The 21038-nt window shown below is 45.9% G+C and overlaps 1 protein-coding gene across 1 annotated transcript in view; it reads right to left on the bottom strand.

Annotated features, from left to right (window-relative positions):
* Positions 1 to 21038, bottom strand: part of AATF (apoptosis antagonizing transcription factor) — a 107446-nt gene that overhangs the window by 13412 nt on the left and 72996 nt on the right. Inside the window, exons 10-11 of the mRNA XM_055000973.1 lie at positions 19490 to 19570; positions 15780 to 15851 (exon numbers count right to left, since the gene is read on the bottom strand). Coding sequence (XP_054856948.1) covers positions 15780 to 15851; positions 19490 to 19570 — 153 coding nt within the window. The remainder of the gene's footprint in view (positions 1 to 15779; positions 15852 to 19489; positions 19571 to 21038) is intronic.

Genomic DNA, 21038 nt, shown 5'->3' with positions numbered 1-21038 from the left:
CTCTGGCAGGAGCAGCAGCCTTGAAGATGAGGGTGTACGTGGTAGTCCAGAGTGATGCAGATAACCAGCAAGGGTCTGTTGCTTTCTATGAGTTTGCGATTTATGTTTGCCCATTTATGACCACGAGGACTAGATCCCTCCTTTATCTGGTATTGTAGTTGGTGATGCACACAAAACAGCACACAGGAGTCCTTGGATGCTAAAGTATACACCACTCACTTGTATAACAGGAAATGCCTACGTGATGTCCTCATTTGCACAGGCCTCTTCAGGAAAGCATATCTGCCTGATTACAGCTTTTGGTGTCCTACAAGCTGACCCAAGTGTCTCTTGCTTAGCAGGACAGAGGAAGAGATTGCTGCATTCTGCCCCCCACCCCCCAACTCCCCTCGTTGATCAGACCAGTATCGAATCTGCCTGCCTCTTTTCAGAACCTTCTCTAGCTGACCTTGGCATATGGGCTTTCAATGCTTCTCGATTGCCTTTTTTCATATAGCCCTCCACAGCTACTGAGGTCATCTTTGGGTGTCCACATACTTCCACTCTAAAATATGGGAGGTGGTACTGAAAGAGGGACCCTCTCAGTGCCGGGGCCACAATTCTGGAATAACCTCACCTGTCCCTCTCTTTTTGGACTTTTGCTGCAGATGCTCCCTCTTTTAGATGGTCTTTCAGTTCACGTGCACAGCTCCACCGCTGGCAAAATATTTTCTTATCAGTATTACTAATGGTTCTATTGGATTCGAAAAGGCTGGCTTCCTTCTCTACTCCTTTCATCTATTTAAGCTGACTGCTTCTTTAAAAAATGTATTTTGTATCGAATTTTGTTTATTTTATATTATGTTTAAACTCTTGTAACCCTCCTTAAAGACAGAAGGGTGGAATAGATTTTTTAAAAAATACCCAGTATCTAATAATGCTGTAGGGTGGGTACCAGAGGAAGATGGCTCTTAATTAACTCTTGGTTGACCCAACCTCAGCTCCAAGATCCTACTAGAAAAGGTTTTTACAAAGAACACAGGAAGAGTTCTTTAGAATGAAATAATGGGGTAGGAAGGGTTCCCCCCCCCGCCCCGTCTTTTTTGCACTCCAGTCTCTGTTTTGCATAAAGGAAGAAAGAGCATCCATTCTCCGTCCCTCTGTAACAATAAATAGGGTTTTGTGAACATTGCAATTCTGTGAGCATGCAGAATTTAGCAGGGGAACCTCAGCTTCCTTTTAAAAAGGTGATGCAGACATCACCTGGCTCATCTCAGAAACTACAGACGTAGCTACATAATCTTTCCAAGAGTCAGGGGTGAGGATTCAATGACTCGAAATTCCTTTCTTGACTTCCCCCTTGACCAGCAGAATGACAATGAATTGGGCACAAACAGTAAAAACTGCAGAAGAGGTTATGCAAATCAGATCATTATGCACATCTGCGTGATTAATACAGATCCAGAATCAGGGTTATGTTGCTACAGAAGTTTAAAGTGATGATAAACAAGGACTACAAACAGTCAGGCATACAAGGCGGGGGGCACAGCACAGTTTTAGCATAGCTACTTTGCATACAGAAAGTCTCCGGTTCAGGCCCCAGCAGGAGATGCCGGGCTACCTCTGCCACCCCTAGAAGCTTTGAGGTGGAGCAAGGGGCAGTCGTGATGTCAGCGGATGCTCTGGAAACTCTATTTGATATTGCCAGAGATTCCAGAGTATCAGCTTTCACCCGCCTGTGACATCAAGGCATCGCATGGGCATCATTCCTCCCCGCCCCCGCCACTGATTCTCCTGCCAGTCCAGATGAAACTGTGGGTGAGAGGCCTGGGCTGCTGGGAGATCAACTGCCCCAAACGAGCGAATGGGTTGCCTGCTCCCCAGCATCTGCAGTTAAAGGCCTTCCGGTAGCCAGTATTAAGACACATCTTTCTCTGTCTGAGACCTGGGAGAGCTGCTGCTAGCCAAAGGAGGTGCCACTGAGCTAAGTATGGCACGTCTACAAAGACAACTGAGAGGTGTAAGCCAGTCACAGCGGAAAATACTGGGCTGCACAACAGCAGCAGTTCCATCCATTCACATGAGGCTCTCTTTCTTTACAGAGCTCCATGAAGAGGGGACAGTGAGCTCATAGTAGGGGCACCTGTTTGGCACGCCAGAAGTCCCAGGTTCAATTCCACCTCTGGTTAAAGAATCTCAGGTGTCCGGCGAGGAGGAGACCTTGGCCTGCCAGAGACACTGAAGAGCTGCCACCAGCCACAGTAGACAATGCTGATATAAATGGTCTGAGTTAATACCAGCAGCTTAGCGCTTTCAGGGGAGTGTTTTTCTGGGGGGGAGGGACCATGGCTCAGTGCTGCAGCCTGTGTGTTGCATGCAAAAGGTTCCAGGGCTTCTCCCAATCTTGCGCAGAAAAGACCTTGGAGAGCTGCTATCAGCTGGAGAAGACAATACTGAGGTAGGTTGGCCTGCTGATCTGACTTCATAGAAAGCAGAGTTGGGGATGGGGGCACCTGCTCAGCTTGCCTTTCAAAGAAAGGGGAAAGAGCTGCTGCTGCTGCTGCTTCCTGATCCCCATCGAAGCGGCAGTGAGAACGACCCAGAGCTGGAAAAACACCCACGCACCCAGTTACAATTCCAACTCTGCTTTCGCCATCTCATTTGCAGGATTTTTCCTTTCACTGTCCTTCCCTTCCTCTGTTTAAAGGGGAGACTGAACACTAGGGGGCAGTGTCACCCTCACTTACCCACTGAGGTTTGTGGGGGGGGGGCGTGCGTTCTTTTTAAAACACATACACGGAGAATGTTGGCAAAACTCAGGCTATAAATTAACCAGCAAGCCTGCGAGCATAGCAGGAGCAGGCAGTTCCTGAAGGTAAGGTCTGCTTCAATTCCCTCTTCTCTTTCTCCCTCGCAGGACTGGGGCCTCCCAAGCGACAGGCAAAATGCATTTCAGCCCCTCCGCTTTGAATTCCAAAAAGGTGGTGCATGACCTCTGGCTGGTCTCCTCTTCCTCTTGAGATGAGGAACAAGATTTATAAAGATTACAGACAGCCACGAGAGGGAGGAAGGGAGGGAGGGAGGGAGGGGATTCTCTGTTCTTGACTAAGGTTGGAAGGAGAGAGAAGAGGGTGAAGGGTAACAATACTGGAACTAAATGCATCCCCCACCACCCAAATCAACAACATTTCACACCTGAATCTGAGCACTCCAAAGTAATTGTATCCTATACACTGTCATTTCTCAGTGATTATTTTCCCAAGTTATGGTGCTTATGGGTCCCTGGGCAGTAGCTGCTTTTTAACAGATGCTGAAATGATTAATTCAGCAAGTGTCGAGGGGCCACTTTTGGATTCACCCACTGGGACAAAGGCAAAAGCATCTTTATACCTTCCCTCTTAACCGTGCATACAATGCCTAATAATGTATACTGGTACAGTGTCAGGCATCTGGGCAAGTGCTCCTTGTATTCTGCAGTTTAGCAGCTCATTTGAAGAAATGGGCAAGGGGCTCATACTCCTCGTCCCCATCTAGCAACAGAGGCTCTTAGGCGGATCATCAATCTCCTTGAAGACCTCAGCAAAAAGCTCCTTTGCTTCCTACCGCACTGGAAGGGGCAGACAAGGGGACCTTCTTGTCTTCAACATGAGAAGCAACAGATATTTGGCAAAACTCTTGGGCAAATTTAGCTGCTCACTGCAAGACAAAAGGCAAAGGGCTCCACAACTCCCCCAACCCAGTGTGAATATCAACAAAAAACCTATTTCAGTTCTTCCATTTATGTGTGTCTCCTCAACTCTGTTTGCCTGAAGTGAACAAAAGAATTAATAGTCACAGAGCCTCTGATGATTTTCATTAAAGGGGGAACGGCTGGTAGAGCCCTGCATCCGATATAGGAAAAGCCACAAATAACAAGCGTCTTTGGAATCCGAGACTGTGGGGGAGATCCACGTGGTAAGTGCCTGCATGCACATGCTACACACCATGTGGAAACATTTCTTAGCAATGGCCTCATGCAGCTGGTGCATTATGGAAACCGTCCCAAGGACTCTTTCCAAAAAGCTACAGGACGTAAGTCTAAAAATCAGGAAACTGAACAAATTCACCCCTCTTTCAAACTCCTATGGATTGGCAGCAGACAGGATCTTGAGTGAAAAGAGGTCTCTTTACCAAGACCATGCAAGCTTCAACAGCTCTGAGTGCAGAATTCATGCTCCTGAGAATATTTCTTCAGAGCAAATTTGTTGTCCTTCTTACGGTGGAATTAGGATCAAAAGTGTGTTGGCAATGAAAGGGTAGAAGCCAGACTGAAGGCTGTGTAGATCGCACAGGATGGGAAAGCAGGGCGCACGTCTGCTATCACAGATTTCCATTCCTTGCTCCACCTCTCCTCCCCCCTCCCCCGGACCAAGAGATATTACATGAACATTACAAAAGGCGGCGGAGTACAACTTTTCCCTGGAGCAGAATGTGAGATTGCTTGGACTATGTTCCAGCAGGCTCACGGCACTCCTCCTTGTTTTTCCCTTTCTCCCTACCATGAATGACACAAACTGTACATTTCCTCTGAAGAAATTACCTCTCCAATCATTCATTTCTCCCCCTCTCTTTCTCCACCCGCACCTGATATTTGGGGAGATTAATCACTGCAAACACACACACACACACATGCATAAGAAGTCAAGGGGAGGGGAAGAGGGAGAGAATCTTCTTTTGTGTACTTTAATATCCCGTGTGCCTGGGATGATTTCCTCTTTCACAGCTTGACTGTTTTGTAACAGATTCTATGCAAGAGATGACAAATTGTCTTGCTGGGGAAAAACGACAAATCATCCTGCCGCTCTTAACAGGTTAGCTTTATTTATTTTATTTTATCTTTTTTTAAAAAGGGGAGTGAGTGAGAGAAGAGGAAATTTCCATTACAAAAGAATTCTAGCAAATTACTGCAGGGGAACTGTATTTATAAGCCTACTCTAGACTGCGGGGCATAGGACGAGTTTACTTTCAGGGGCTGCCCAAGATGTTAGCATCATTTCCTGGATGAACGTATATGGATAAAGGATGCTACCTTATCCTGAAGGCAACTCCACAAGTCCACTGAGATTCATAGCTGGCAAAGCAGCCCCTGGCTCTAAGGCAGAGAAATGTCTTTCCCAGGAACATGTGATTTCTCATGTGGAGTTACCAGGGATTGAACTTGGAACATTTGATGTGCAAGGCAAGTCTTCTGCCTCTAAGCTACGGCCCTTCCCTGTGGAGGTTATGACTTGACGGGACCAGGTCTACGTTAGGATGAAGTTAACAGTATAAGCAAGACTGGCTGATTGGAATCTGGGTCTCCTGCTGACTGATTGGGTCCCAGCCTAAAATACATCATACCAGCCATCCCATCGGGTTTTTTTTAGTTGCCAATTCATACTTTGGGCAATTTTTCTCCCTAATGAAAAGAGATTTGGGAGAAGAAGATGAAAGGAAAGAAGCGAGAGAGGAGAAAATGCAGATATACAGGGTAAAGGATTACAACATTCACATCTCAAGCTACCAGAAGCGGGTTCCGAGTTTGGCAATAACTGAAGTTCGTGGCTTTAAAAGGAAAGCAGGTGAGGATAAACCAGAACAGAGAAGGTTCAAGGTGAGAGGAGTCGGTGGGAGACTGAGATGATTGATCACCAGCCGCTTGCCTGATTCTTTCAGCGGGGACCAACAAAAACAGGTCAGCTCAAAGGTCTGATCTGGGTCAAAATCTTATGTTAGTGGAAGCAAGCATCGTGCCCCATCCCACCTTTCAATGACTGATCCTATCAACGAGAAATCCACAGCAGGATTCAGAGGAACACCCCAAGGCTCCACAGATGATGCTATAAGACCCACTGGATTACATGACCAGAGCCGGGGAGACTCAATTTGGGAGGCCCACACCATTCTCTTACCTGAAGTGGGAGGGAAACTGGACATATATATGTTTTGCCAACTCTTCTTCCAGTTTCCCTCCCACTTCAGATGCACCCCATGAAAACAGCCAACAGCCCAGAGACTGAATGATCATCATACCAGATTAATGTGACCTGAGTAAATAAAGCGGTTCTGGACACTCTTTGTGAGCCTTGGGTTTAATGTGTTTATTTCCTTCATTTGTGGTCTGCCTCTCCCATAATACAGGAATAAAACACCCTATCAAGGTTTAAACTAGTCCAATTTCCTGGAATTTAGACATATGTCCTATTTATCGGACTGGGAAAGTAGTAAAATGGACATAGTCTGTAATTGCAACTGCAGACTGTGTCCATCTTTAAATGCTGTGAGAATCTTTAAATGCTCCATTAAAGAAAACGAACCCCACACTCTGAGATTCCAATTTTCATGCTGGTTTTCAGGCCCTTCTAAAGGAAAAACAGCGACACACTGCAACATTAGCCACTGGAAGTCTGTTAGGTTGTGTAGATTTTTAAAAGTTGCCACCACAGCACAAGGATCTTCACTATGCCACCATTTGTGTGTGTAAGAAAATATATTTTTAAACAACATGTTTATTTTAAAAGCCATCTTGTTAAGCAAAGCTTGGCCTGAAATGCTGAATAGTTAGAATTATACATAACTTCAGTTCCCTGAGATTTGTGGTTTGCTCCACCTCCCATGGCAGACGTTTTGTGGTTGCACCCGCCAGCCACCCTGCGTCAGAATTCTAAAGGTGCCTGAAGGCTTGAAAAGGTTGGGGACTTCTGGCATAAGACATCCCAAACCAACACAACAGGACTAGGATTAGCAAAGAGAGAAAAACAAGGGAAAAGAGGAAGGTATCAGATATGATATATCATGTACAATACAGCATATGGAATTACAAAATTAGAAGGCAGTGCTCAAGAGCAAGATAGAACACACAACAAGCCTCAAAGTATACTACCATCTGCATCCTCCTCCTCAGCCATTCCGTTATACTACAGCCCTGTTCCCTTTATAAAAATGCCCTCCCGAGCAATTCTTGTTTTACACCTATTTTTCAATGCAAGTGGCTTGTACCAATTATGAAAGCACAGCTAGTCAGCCCACAGCATAGCTAGATGCGTCTACGTACTTAAAGGATTCTCAAGAAATGAAGTAAAATATGACTTCTTTAAAATTTGCAAACTGACTCAGTTAGTATTGAACAAGTTCTCAGACACGGAACACTGAGACAGCTGAGAGCCAGGAAATAAAAACACCGAGAGGGAAGAGGAAACCAGCCGGCTAAAGCCCTGGAGGATTTACATGGGGGGAGGGGACTCAGGTGCAGGAGAGGGGCCAGTTTCCAAATTGTTTTCTCTTAACCTGCACCTACCCACCTCCTCCCAATTCCTCATGGGCCCTCAGATTATTAGTAAAGTCGCTTTTCTAAAAGCCAGCTTCTTGTTTTGCAAGAGATGGTTGGACTGACAGTCATTCAGTCGCTCGGTGTTTTAAACACCAGACATGCAAAAAATGCCAAGCAGAAAGGCTGGTAATCTGGTGAGGATTCTTCTCCCTGCTAACGCCTGTGTCACGGAAATGTATTAATCCCTTAATGCCTGGATGTTAGAGTGTGCACCCCATACTGCTTGCGACAAGATGGGCTGTGACTGACACAGAAGACTTAAATCTGAAGAATAAGGTTGCTTGCTGCAGGAGACTAAGTGGTTCTCCAACCAAGGAGCATAACCCCCCCCCCTTTGTGACAGGCCACGGATCATGTAACCTGCCACCTATCACATTCTCCAGCATCTGCATGCTTTGCTCCAGCCTGCATTTCAGCAGGAAAAACTACACCATGCAAAGTAGGAGTGGCCTACCCAAAATGGCAAACATTGTAAACTAGAAGTTGGATCTAGACTCACTTGGCAACTTCCACCAATTTCCCCTTACTGCTAGAGATTCCCCCTCCAGTTATTCCTCAGGGTCTCCTACACCCCAGGAGCAGAATTTCATGGAGATCAGAGGAAGTAGGAGTAGGAGGAAGGATGCAGAGAAATTTAGGTGCTTTCTGCATGGTCCCTTTACAGCGTTTCAGAATCTATTCTGCTGCCCATGTTCTTCAGAGTTCCGCACAAGCAAGGGAGTCATGGGAAGTAGAAACGTTTTTTGTCTGTCTTTCCCCCCTCCTTTTCCCCCCCTGCACACATTCTGTGATTTTTTTTAAGCCGCTGCCCAGTTGCTGCTGGCGCGTGTTATGTCTGTGCAGAATCAAAAACTGCTGTTCTGCTTCCCCTGCCCCCTTCTTCCTTTCCCCCAGGAGCTGATTGGTCTGACTGCCAGTAGCCACTCCCACCCTCCTCAGCTCTCTGAACTCCTTTTCTACCATTTTTATCAGTAAAGCGAGGCAGGGGTTATAAGGCTGCTTCTGCGTTAGCTTCTTTCCTCCCCCGGATATGCGCGCACACACTTTTTTTTTTCAAAGTCAGGAACGAGTCCTAACATTGCTGCTTATTCCCTGCTGGCTTTAAAAGCCAGGAAAGGGTTAAATGGCTGTTTTCCCTTTCCTCCCTGAGCGGGGAGAGGTATATGCACACTCATTTTTTTTCAAAGTCAGGAATGTTTGAGGCTTCTCCTAATGCCAAAAAAAAGGGGGAGGAAGGGCTTTTGCACAGTTGCCTGCCAGGCAGGAATGAAGCAGCAGCATTTTAACCCTTTCCTGGCTTGGCTTTTAAAAAAATAAATGATAGTGGAACAAGCACGGAACAATGATGTCAGCTCCAGCCCCCACAAAATGCAGCTCCAAACAGACCCGTCTCAATTCATAAGCAGACACCAAATCGCCTTGTGGTTGTGCGGCGCAGAATGATGGGACCCCAAGACGTTGCAGCACAGATCAGCGTGAATGTTCAGCATCGCCAGCTTAAAGTGTGCCGTGTGGAATGGGCCACTGTCTGGATCCATCCCTTGGCATACAAAAAGAAGAAGCCTGCCTCATCATTGCTGGGATGGTGGCAGACACTGTGTTGTCTCCAGAGGTCAAAGCATGCTTTCTGTAGAACTTCTACCAGTGGACATCAACTGAAGCTTTAGAAGAGGATTCAATTATCCTGAACCTTTATGGGGGAAGAAGGCATTTATGTTTGAGTCAAGCCTTGGGATGCTGCATTTGAAGTTGAAGGCTATCTGGGAAGACTACAAGGAACACATGACAGGGAGGGGGAGAGAGCACTATCCTGTTTGCTGTTTGGTCCCAGCATCTACTATTCAGAGGTATCTTGCTCCTGAATATGGAGGGTCCACTGTTAGTCACTGACAGATGTATACTTCATGAATTTGTCTACTTCATGCTGGCAGCCTCCCTCTAGGGATGTGCAGTTCGGTTCGGAATTTGGATTAAAATACCAAATTTTGTCTGATTTGGTAAAATCCGGGTATTCCGAATCAAAAATCAAGTATCCTGAATTTTAGTGAATTTAAAAAAATGGTAACATTTCGCCATTGTTTTTTATGGGAAAAATCAGCATAGGAGCTATCTGGTGGGCTGGAGAGGTGATTTTTTTCAACCAAATTCCACCAAATTTGGCAGGATCCTACTCCTGATTGTCCTCTAAAGACCACCTAAGGTTCAGGAAGATTGGGCCCCAGGGACCAATTCTGTTAGCCCCTGAACAAGGTGCCCCCAGCACCTTCCTATGGGGAAAAAAGTCAAACCTGACTCCCATTGCAGAAACACACTGGTGCAAGGCTGCCGTGGCCAAGACACACTCCCAAATGCAAGCTGAGCTCATCCCAGAGAAAGCCCAAAAGGACCAGACTGAAGCACAGGAACGGGATCCCCCCAGAATCAAAATGAAGCAAGAGGATCAACATCACATTTGATTCCACCCAAGCCAAACTGAAGCAAGTGACACTGCTGCAATTTAGCCCAGCAGAACTGGTGTCATTCACAGCAGCCAGAGGGGGAACATCACACAACAGAACCAAGCAGCACCCAACCACAAGTGGGAACAGGATGCTGGACTAGATGGACTTTTGGTCTGATCTGGAGGAGCAATTCTTATAACTAGTCACTCTTCTTTCTGCTTAATTTACTCACAGGGGTGGACAGAATCAGAAAGGGAGAGACGCTGTGAGAATTTCTTCAGAGCGAGGCAAAACTTTAAAAGGTTCCATTCACTTTTAAAACGTATATAACGAATTTGGCAGGTGCCCTCCATGGTAGAGTCTGCAAGCCCACTTTCTACCCCCCTTGAAGATCTAACTTATTTCCACAATGTACAGAGAAAGCAGCCATAGCATTTCTCCTCCCATTTTGCTGCTGGGTACTTTTGAAAACAGTGATGCATGACCATCTTTGCCACCATCCTGCTTGGGCACACATGGGGGTGTGAGTTTGGTCCAACAGCATCCATATCAACAGGCAAATTATAAACCGTGTCCATCCAAGTTGGTGCAAAGCTGTAATCCTCTTTAAATGGAGATCAAAATCAGTGCCATGAGTTATGTTTGTCCCACTATCTGATAAGGAACAGAAGGAGCCTCTAATAAAAAGAGTAACGAGAACCGTTAACGATGTCGTTAAAAGGGAGCACCCATTTAAAAACACTGCTCTTGTTCCGAGCGATTAGATCTGTGTTGTTTCACCCTGCCTAGGTTCACCTACCGGAGGCCTGCACCATCTCCATCGCCTCGAGAGCTCTTTATTAAACTCTTTTATGGAAGACCTTGAAAGTTGTCCAGCTTTGCAAGAACAACACAAAAACGCTGCTGCAAAGTGAGGTTCATCACACACTGTGCATTGTGCACTCTCTGTGCTTACCGAACAAGTGTAGAAATTAAGTATGTAGGACAAAGTATGAGGTATTCAAAATGAATTCCTAGTGGCAGCTCATGGCTAGTTATGTCCCGAATATGACTATGCCTAAATGCTGTGGAAACACAGAATGCAGCACTAGCTGAATTCACCAAGCCAAAGAGGTTGTTGAATATGATTTCCAGTAAGTTTTGGGGGGAGTGGGGTGGGTGATACTTAGAGCTCTTGTACACGTTTACATGAATGACAAAAATCAGAACAAATTATGTATGGTGGAGGGGAATGCCAAGTTACTGTCCTTCATATATTCAGTTTGCAGAATTTGGATTTTCTTAACACAGGATTTACATTTTCTGGGTACAGACACTGATCTCTTGATAATGCCACCTTCCACAAAAGAGCTCATTCTCAAATAGTGGTTATTTGGTGTTAAACTGCCCCTAAGTAGTAGGGGTTGCTAATACCTTTTATTGGTTTTAGACATGTTGACTTGGATAATTTAAACGATGTACATTTAGAGTGCAAGAGAGACAAGAGCAATCTCTGGAGGTCTCAGCTGCCTTGCTACAGGTACTCATAAAGACAGCAAGACAGCCAGTGTGATGTAGTGGTTAGAGTATCAGACTAGGATCTGGGAGACCCAGGTTCATATCCCCACTCTGCCATGGAAGCCTGGGTCAGTCATACACTCACAGCCTCATCTACCTCACAGGGTTGTTGTGGGGATAAAACAGAGAATTATGTACGCCACTCTGAGTTCCTTATAGGAAGAAAGGTAGGGTATAAATGAAGTAAAATTTATACTAAAATAAAGGCTTCAGATTGTTTCAATTCTCATGTGAAGCTACATAAACCGAGATGCTTTTAACAGGAGCTACCAGGAACTTGGATGCAGAGGAGTTAGCCGTGTTAGTCTGTGGTAGCAAAATCAAAAAGAGTCCAGTAGCACCTTTAAGACTAACCAATTTTATTGTAGCATAAGCTTTCGAGAATCAAGTTCTCTTCGTCAGATGCATGATACAGAGACTGGTCAAATATAGAAGAGGAGGGAGGAGAAGAGGAGGAGAGAGAAGAGGCAATTAGGGGGGGAGGGTACAACCAAAACATTCCTTTGCTAGTATATGTAAACATCTCCTTTTGTCTTTCAGGGTGGAATAATGGGGTTGAGACCTGTGTTACATATCTGGTCCTGGAGGGGCTGCTATTTCTACAGCGCATGCTTTGTAGACAGAAAACGCCAGACCTATCCTTGACCTCTCTGAACAAAGAATCTCAGGGTCAAAACACACGAGGAACTTGTTGCACCTAAAGATGAATCCCCCCACAACAAGCAGTCCTCTTCACAGGGTGTTTCTTTGGACCAACAGATGCAGAGGAGTTAGCCATGTTAGTCTGTAGCAGCAAAATCAAAAAGAGTCCAGTAGCACCTTTAAGACTAACCAACTTTATTGTAGCATAAGCTTTCGAGAACCACAGTTCTTTCGAGAATCACATGCATCTGACAAAGAGAACTGTGATTCTCGAAAGCTTATGCTACAATAAAGTTGGTTAGTCGTAAAGGTGCTACTGGACTCTTTTTGTCTTTGGACCAACGCCATGCCCCTGCTCACTACTTTCTTATCGAACTGACAACAGCTCTCCGGGGTCATGAAGCAGAGAAAGTTTTTCCACAACCTCTCCCGTGGGAGATGCTGGACTGCAGCTCTTCTGCATGCACGGCAGGTACTCTACAAAGGAGTTATGGCTCTCCCAACTCTTTACAACGGCAAGTTTTAAGGCAAAGCCTCATAGGCTTGAAACTCACTCAAGCAGTGAAGTGATCTAGCCCAGTACTGGCTACTGCTCCTGGCAGCAGATCACTTCCCTAAAGATCTCCCCCCCTTAACATCTGCTACCCAGGACGTATGGGTAAGAGCGAGCCGGGGGCATTCCGAGTGCAAAACAGGTGCTCCAACAGTGAGCTTTTCCTATAGATATGCAGGCAGCCGCATCCCTGTCTCTGGACATGCTGCCCACTTGGTTTCAAAGGGCAACGATTCACAGCCAACTTCACTGCTGTTATTTGCCATTCATTTTCACAACAGGCTCAATAGCATATTTATCATTTCTTTGTTTAAAACGTTCCTATAGCCTGCCTTTTGCCAAAACAGCTTCTTCGACAAGATGTAGTTTTAAAAATATAATTCAGCAACGTAATTAAGGGTTCTGTATAGGCTGAGATGGCAGGGACCATACTATGGCCCAGCAGAAGCTAAAATACGCCAAGATAGCAGGGGGAAAGCAAGAAACAAAGGGCTGTGGCCACACACGTGCCGAGAGCCTTCCCCTCAGTCCTGCCAAGCTTAAGTGGGGGGGGGAGGCTGAGCACAAGGGGGTTTCCTTCCTGCTTCTCTTCTTCACCACAACTCTTATTCTGTATGTCAATGTGAAATAACCCACCCAATATCTGGCTGGAGGTCATTGAGGGTTTTCAAACTTCAAGGAATAATTTCCCACATCAAGGTGGCTGCACAGAACCCCTTGAACATGAACGCAGCAGGACTCTCGGCTATGTTCTCAAACACACTGCCATTCGAGCAGTGTGCTGGCCAGGGCAGTGAGGCACTATGTCCATGACCCTGCCCTGAAGATGCACTCAGGCACACTGCAGGAGAAGATGCCTTGCGCTAGGGAAGGGAAGCTCAGCCGCCACCACTGATGTCCTGATACGCCTTCAAAAGGCACTCCCTGGAATGCAGTGTGGCAACCAATCCTCGGAAACTCTAGTGTGTTTTTTAAAAAATTAGAACCAAGCTCATTCTCAAAACGCACGCAAAGGAACACATGAAGCTGCCTCATGCCAAGCCGGACTCTTGGTCCATCCAGCCCAATCGCGTCTCCTTCAACCGGCTTTGCCTTGTTCCACCAAGACTCTGGCTGCAAAGTTCAGCCACTGAGCTAGGAGCCCTCATTCAGTCAACGCTGAGCACTTGCATTGCAGGTGAACGCAGATAGGGCCAGCTCTTTGGTGGTTCCATACTGCATGTGCCTTGGAAGGTTGCCATATTGATCGTCTGCAAAGCGTAAACTTCCCCAGCATCAGGAATGGCTGCAGCTTGAGCCAGGAACGTCCTTTGTGGGCATGCTGGAGCCCCACTTGTAGGAAACTACTTGAGGATGTATAACAAGCAGGGTACGGGGCAGTCTTGACTTTGGCATAGCACCGCCCACCAGATGTCCCACTGGTTCTGCCTGACTTAGCTATAAATGGCCAAACTTGGACTTCTTCTGCCAAGGCAACAAATAATCTGGTTCAGGCCCTCTCTATCCTTCATTCCCTGGCTATTGAATGGCCATCGTGGACAGCTCACGGGAACCTATGAAGTTGTCTTATGCCAAGTCAGAAACTGTTCCAACTCGCTCCTTATTATCTGCTCGGACGGGTCAACACTCGCTGCCTGGGATCCTCTTAACTGGAGATGCCCGGATGGAACCCGGGACTCTTGTGCAAGCCACGAGCCCCACAACGGAGGCGAGGCCTCTCCCCTTTCTGCGTGACGCTTCTAATCCTGGACCTCTCCTGCAATGCAACTTCCCCTTTCATACTGATACACAAGTTGGTTCTGCTGCCCAGCTTGCCAGTCGTCTATTCTCCCTCAATGCTAGAGCAGCATTCACACATGCACGAGCTTTCTCCGCTGCAAGCCACTGTTTACCAGCGTCCCCGGCACCCTCAGACTTTAGACACCCCCCACCTCCCAGTTCCTCTCTCTCCCCCCTCCCCTTCCTAGACAATTAATTTCTTTTATAGGCTTTAAGCATGCTGCTGTTTTTCCGATTTTTTCACACTATAAGCACACAGCACTCCTGTCGTACAGCATTTTATTTGTTTTGGGGTCAAGCCTCCAAAATGACTGAGCAAAAAAGCTCCGTGCCTGATCACGCCGCTGTGAAATGTGCATTTGCATTTTCAATCCAGTAATTCACACTTGCAAACAATGAAATTACCTCCCACTCCCACTAAACGAAGCGGCATTAGCATTACCTTCCTGCCTTGGTGCATACGCAGGTTTCGCGTTGAAAATAAAATACTAAGAACAAAAACAAAACATACAATTTTCAACCTGGAGTTTCAAATTGGATGTTGCGTTATTCGCTAGTCTTTACAACCCACACAGTATTGGGGGGGGGGGCACTGATGGAACTTGTTACATTTTACAACCATATATGAATGAAGGGCAGAGTTTAGCATCCTGCCAATCCAATCTACGTGCAGAGTTAGCCTCCTGCCGTTCTGTAACTCTGCTTAGGATTTTATTTATTTAATTTATACCCCACATTTCTCCCCAGCGGGACCCAAACTGTCTTACATAGTTCTCCTCTCCTCCATTTTATCCTCACAACAACCCCATGAGGTAGGACAGGCTCAGAGTGTGTGACTGGCCCAAGGTCACCCGACAAGCCTCCATGACTGAGGGGGGATTTGACCTCCCAGATCCCAGACTGACACTCTAACCACTACACGACATGGGTGGCACTGATAGCCCGTTATGGCAAGAAGAAGGGGAGGGTATCACGGCCCCTTAAATATTTGATACATTGATTAGAGGCGTATGATCTTTTTGGACCACAGTTTATGTCATAATGAATTTACTAATCTTAAAGGTACATTTAGACTATTGGCTGCACTGAAAAAAAGTGATCTGAATGAATGGAAAACATTTTTAAATCACGTACGGAACAAGCGAAATACCAGAAGCATCTTCCCAACAGACGTCAAAAGGGCATAAGAATGCAAGAAGTTCCCTGATGGCTCAGACCAGAATCCTGTCTTACGCCGTAGCCAGTCAGTTGCCACGGAGGGCCAAACAATCAGAGCTGGTTGCAGGGAGGGGGGGCGGGGGGCTACAATAAAATGTAAATGCACAACTGGCTCAGTTGGACTGATGCGGTTGGGGTGTGCACTGCCAGTGACAAATGGCCAGCAGATTACAAAGAACCTCAGCCAGTGACAGGCTGAAGAACAGGTCAATAGCCAGCTGTCAGGAAGCCCTCCGAGAAGTGTAATTAACCGCTTACTAACCTGGCGTCGTCATTCATTGTGCAGTGGTCAATGGGCGCCATGAAGTTCACCAGCTTGCTGTGGATGTGATACCTGACACAAGGCAGAGAGGGGAAGGGGAAAAGACACACAATGAATTAAGGAACTATTGAGACAGGAGGGAATATTCTTGTGCTTTCGCAGAAAGCATCCCAAGTTACTAAACTGCCAAACAGCAAAAGCGCGTATGTTTAATCCCTGACTTCATGTCTCTTGGACATGATGTGAGAAAAGATGGCTGGAGGATGAGGGTAATAAGCAAATCCAGAGAAGGGGCGTCACCAGTGAGGCTGCCTTGAACCACGTGGAAAGGTGGAGTCCAGAGGTTTCAACAGAAACAATGGAGCACACAAAACAAAGCCACGGCGCCGTGTTCATTTAATGATTTCCCAACACTTTTCGAACGTGACCTGTTTTTAAGGGAGCATAGGTGCAAGGGGTGACCTGGGGATTACTTAAGAGATGAACCATTTCTCTGCAAGGCTGTGAGTTGGATGCCATGCTGCACTTTGGAGACAGAGCTCCCAATGCCTCCAAGATCCCGCACAGCAGAACAGCTGTCCTCCCCAGCTCCAAGCTTTCTGCGCCATCCCCAAGGAAGCCTTCCAAATTCTCTTCTTTCACAACCAGCCTTACACTTTTTGACGTCATGAGCATAACATGCAGCTGGACTTTTCAATCGATACAAACAACTACATCCCCCCCCGCCCCAGTACCTCCAAGAAACTCAGTCAGAATCACTGTTCCTCCTCCATTTTATCTTCAGAATAACCGTGAGAGGCTGAGAGAGCTAGTGGGACTGGCTGGAAGTTTAGCTAATGAGCTTCTCAGCCGAATGGGGACTGAACACTAAATGGCGGACTATAAATGACGAACAAACAAACGAACAAACAAACAAACAAACATGGGTCTCTAGATCAATACTTTAACTATACTATCCCACTGGCTTTTTGGGCCATCTGTCAACTGGCTGTTGTAACACTGAACAACAGAAATAAGAGAAAGGAAAAACAGCAGCACGTTTGAAAATTCGCTGTAAGTAAACCGGACACGACGACTGTTAGAAGTTAGGATTCTTTCTAGATTGGAGAATAGGCAACAACTAGTATCAAAAGGCTAGGAAGCTCTGCATTGCGCTAAAAATGTGGTTCTGGCTCTTTCAAAAACCGGTGTGGTGCAGAGTGTTGGATTAACACTCGGGATGGCCAGGTTCGAAAGCCCGCTCTACCTGGGTGATCTGGGGTTGTTGTGAGGATAAAATGCAAGAGAGGAGAATGGCGTAAGCCACTTTGGGTCCCCACTGGAGACAAAAGTGGGGTTTAATTGAAGTAATTAAAGGAAGGGTCTGCTGCCCTTTGGGACTATTTATTTATCTGACGATTCTAAAACATTCAAGGTGACAGATAAAATTAAGAAAACCTTTAAAATATATTATTTTTCTGACTTTTAGGGTGGGTCATGTTCTATATGTTACTGGGATTGTTTTAAATTTGTGTTTTCATGAATATTATTTGTGTTTTTATGAACATTATTAACAGGGCTTTTTTTCAGCTGAAACACAGTGGAATGGAGTTCCGGAACCTCTTGAAAATGGTCACATGGCTGGTGGCCCCGCCCCCCGATCTCCAGACAGAGGGGAGTTGAGATTGCCCTCCACGCTGCTCCAGCGGCATGGAGGGCAATCTCAACTCCCCTCTGTCTGGAGATTAGGGGGCAGGGCCACCAGCCATGTGACCATTTTCTTCAAGGGCAACCCACTGAGTTCCACCACCTCTTTTCCCAGAAAAAAATCCCTGATTATTAATAACCTAAATATCCGAGACTAGCCCAAGCTCACCAGAGCTCAAGAAGCTAAGCAGAGTTGGCCATGGCTAGTAGTTGGGTGGAGGACCACCAAGGCAAGCCAGGATTGCTATGCAGAGGAAGGCAACAGCAAACCACCTCTGCTCATCTCTCGCTCTGAAAACCCCACGGGAGGCCACTCTAAGCTGGTAGTGACTTAACAGCACTTGATTATTATTAACTTTGGAAATCATTGGAATATACTCTTGTTAGCTGCTCTGAGCCCTTCAGGGATGGGAGGAGATGAAAACATTTTAAATGAAAAAAAATCCTTAATTTTTTTAATTAAAGAAAATAGAGATATGTTGCCCTTCACCCTCCATGAAACCTGAACACCAAACTCAAACATGTCTCACAGATGTCTTCTGGAACTGCGCTCAAGATCTTGCAACTTGCCACAGATGTTATTGTTTTTCCTTCTCCCTATTTTGGATGACTAACAAAAAATTCGCCTGGCCACCCAGACACCTTGGGAATGGGGGGGGGGGGGAGAGACAGTTTATGAGGCCTTCTTGATGCGGCGCGATGCTTGTCAGGGAGCTCTGACTGAGTCATGAATACATCCCGACTGTGTGCAAAACTGACAGGAAGGAATATTGATAGTCAATAATTGCAGGCTTTTAGTCCCAACAAAGCAGCTCTTCCCTTTTTTCATAAATTATCTTATGACATCTATCTTAAAAATTGCTATGCCAGGCCTGACCCAGCCCGACTCTACTGACTTTCCACCAAGTGCCATCTCTGCTCAAGATTTATCGTTTCGCTTACAAAAAGGATGGTTAAACGTGGCTCACTGCTGCCTCCCTCCCTTCCAGACCACCCTCAACACAGCAGGCCTCCCAGCTTTGCCACACTAACAAAGCATCCCTTCAGACTACTTATACACAAACTCAGGGAAAGAGATAAAAAGCAGCTATTCTGTAGGGCGAGGTGGAAGGGGAGGGGGCTGCTTCTCTCCTCAAGTGCCCCCCCCCGCAGTACCTCTCCAATTCAACTGTGGCAGGAACTAAAATTTGTGTTTTGGAACGTAGAAGGCAATTATTTCTAGAACAGCATACCACCAATGAAAAACTAAGCCTCCAATAGTCCCAAAGCATGAAAGAGGCTGTTCATTGTACCTCTGCAAGACGTGCTCTTCTGATTCGGATGTCTTCCACAGGCAATGGGTAACCCTGTCATACTTCAACACTGGTTGTGACTTTTCAGTGACTCCAAATGCAGAAGAACTGAGCTAGAGGGTGGATAATTTAATTGCTCCCACATGAAGGAGAAAGCAATGAAAGGTCAACGTTTGACAACAAGTGGAAGTCTGTGATGCTGTCATGTACCCCAGAATACCTGCCATGATTGTATTCTGCATTTTGTACTGATCGATGCCGTTTGCCAGAGGTATATGCTGTATTCTGTGTCTGAGATCTCAGATCATCTGAGAGCGTCTTAACTGCTAATATTAATTGCAGGAGGGCCTGTGGGGCCACTCCGTTATCTGTTGCAAATACGTACTTTCTCTTCTTCCAGCACGTGACCTTGGACGAGAGCTGCTAGCAGCGCACATTGTATCTTTTCCCAGAGACTGGGATATTTCGCTTTGTGCGTCATGTAGTCTAAACTAATCTGTTCCCAGGCAACCTCTTGGGGTTTCGCGCCAGAATGTCAACGGACCCCGGAGGGCGGGAAGTTTCCCCATAATTAGTTATGCCTTTGTTTGAATTGTCACTTCTGCCAATTGCCACCTTCAGGTGAACACCTGTACTGTATGGATCTCAATAAAGCTACTTCAGCTGGAACAACTGCGTGTTAACTGTGGAGGGCTTGAGGGACCTGACTGCCAGGGACTGCCAGATGCTCACCGGATTTTCCTTCCTTTACTAGCCTTTCGGTCCACCTTCTTCCGAATTTTGCTCCGTAGCTTCTGGATAGCGAGCCACTGCCTAGGAAACCAAAAAGATGCAGCAAGAATTATTATGGAGTTTTCATCCCAATTTTTTTAAAAAAGGAACCCACGCCCCTCAAAACTACTTCCAAAGTGGCTTCAATGAAGTTCAATGAATCAAACCAACAAAAATTCAACAACAAAAAAGTTTCTTGGAAGACCAAGAAATTTAGGATTAAGTAATATGAAAAACCTTCCAGCCACGCGAGCCACAGGTGGCATTTCTGTCTTGAAAAAGCACATAAATAAGAGAGATCCCATCAAAAATGTGGCTTGCTTTTCTGGGCAGCTGGAAGGTTTTTCATATTACTTAATCTTAAGTTGCTTGGTCTTATTTTAAATCCCAGCCAGAAGAAGTTCAGGTTATGGCACCACCACAATCAGTCTACATCTTTCTGTCTATGTAGTGTGTAGGGTTACCAAGGCAGGTTGGGAAAGTCCTGGAGATTAGGAGGCAAAGCTTAGGGATAGAAGTCAGCAGGGATGTGATGCCAAACAGTCCATCCTCCAGAGCTGCCTGTAACCCGGAGGTCAGCTGTAACTCCAGGAGAACTCCAGGCCTCACCTAGAGGTTGGCAGCCCTAGTGGAACAGGAGCTGGTATCAAGGAGAGGCTCAGAGACGGTGCTGTGATGTGGAAGTCCCTCTTCTACAAACGTATTCAGTAGTCATAGGCAAGACTCTCTCCCTTAGTCTCCCAGGCAGAAATATGGGCACAGTAATACTTTATAGGGTTGTACTAAGCATTATGGCGAAATTCTCTATGTGATGCACTTTGAACACAGAAAGCGCTGTACAAATGCTAAATATTATTATAGCTGGCACAGCAAATATGCACAGTGAGGTATTTCTGGGGGCTGCCCCTTAACTGTGGCACTCTCCTGAAGACCTATCAAAGCCCAAAGTTCAGAAACTGGGTTCAAATTCTCACTCAGCCATGAAGTTCAGTGGGTGTCTTTCTTTTAGCTTAACCTACCTCACAGGGTTGCAGGTGAGGCTAAAATAGAGAACTATGTATGCTGTCCTACAATCCCTGGAGAAGGGGCAGGGTAAAAAAAGAATAAGTGGCTATTTATACGCCAGTCACGTGGCGTATAAAATTATGGCAGACTTTAAGATACCCAGAAGCTTATTTTGTGTATGCTAAAAGTGCAAGGCAGCCTTATGGGGCAAATGCTTATTTTTTTCTCCATTACTGTGCTTATAAAAAACCCTAAAATTAAAAAGAAAGAAAAATCCTATTTAACAAAATCCTGTTTAACAAATGGTATACATTTAAACAGCCACTGGCTATAATTTGGAAGCACATAAAAACACGGCAGGGGAAAAAAAACCCATACCAAATTAAGGGAAGGGGGCAGAAAGTGAACGGGCTGCTGTGAGGCCATTTGATGTGTTATAAAAAGCTGAGGGGTGCTAGTGAAATCGGATTTTTGCCCTCGTTAAAATACAACCTAGTAGGGTTTT

This window comes from Eublepharis macularius, chromosome 17 (genome assembly GCF_028583425.1).
Source record: "Eublepharis macularius isolate TG4126 chromosome 17, MPM_Emac_v1.0, whole genome shotgun sequence".
In the NCBI taxonomy this organism is placed as follows: domain Eukaryota; kingdom Metazoa; phylum Chordata; class Lepidosauria; order Squamata; family Eublepharidae; genus Eublepharis; species Eublepharis macularius.
Note: the sequence above shows the minus strand (reverse complement) of the source record. Positions and strands in the feature narration are given on the sequence as shown.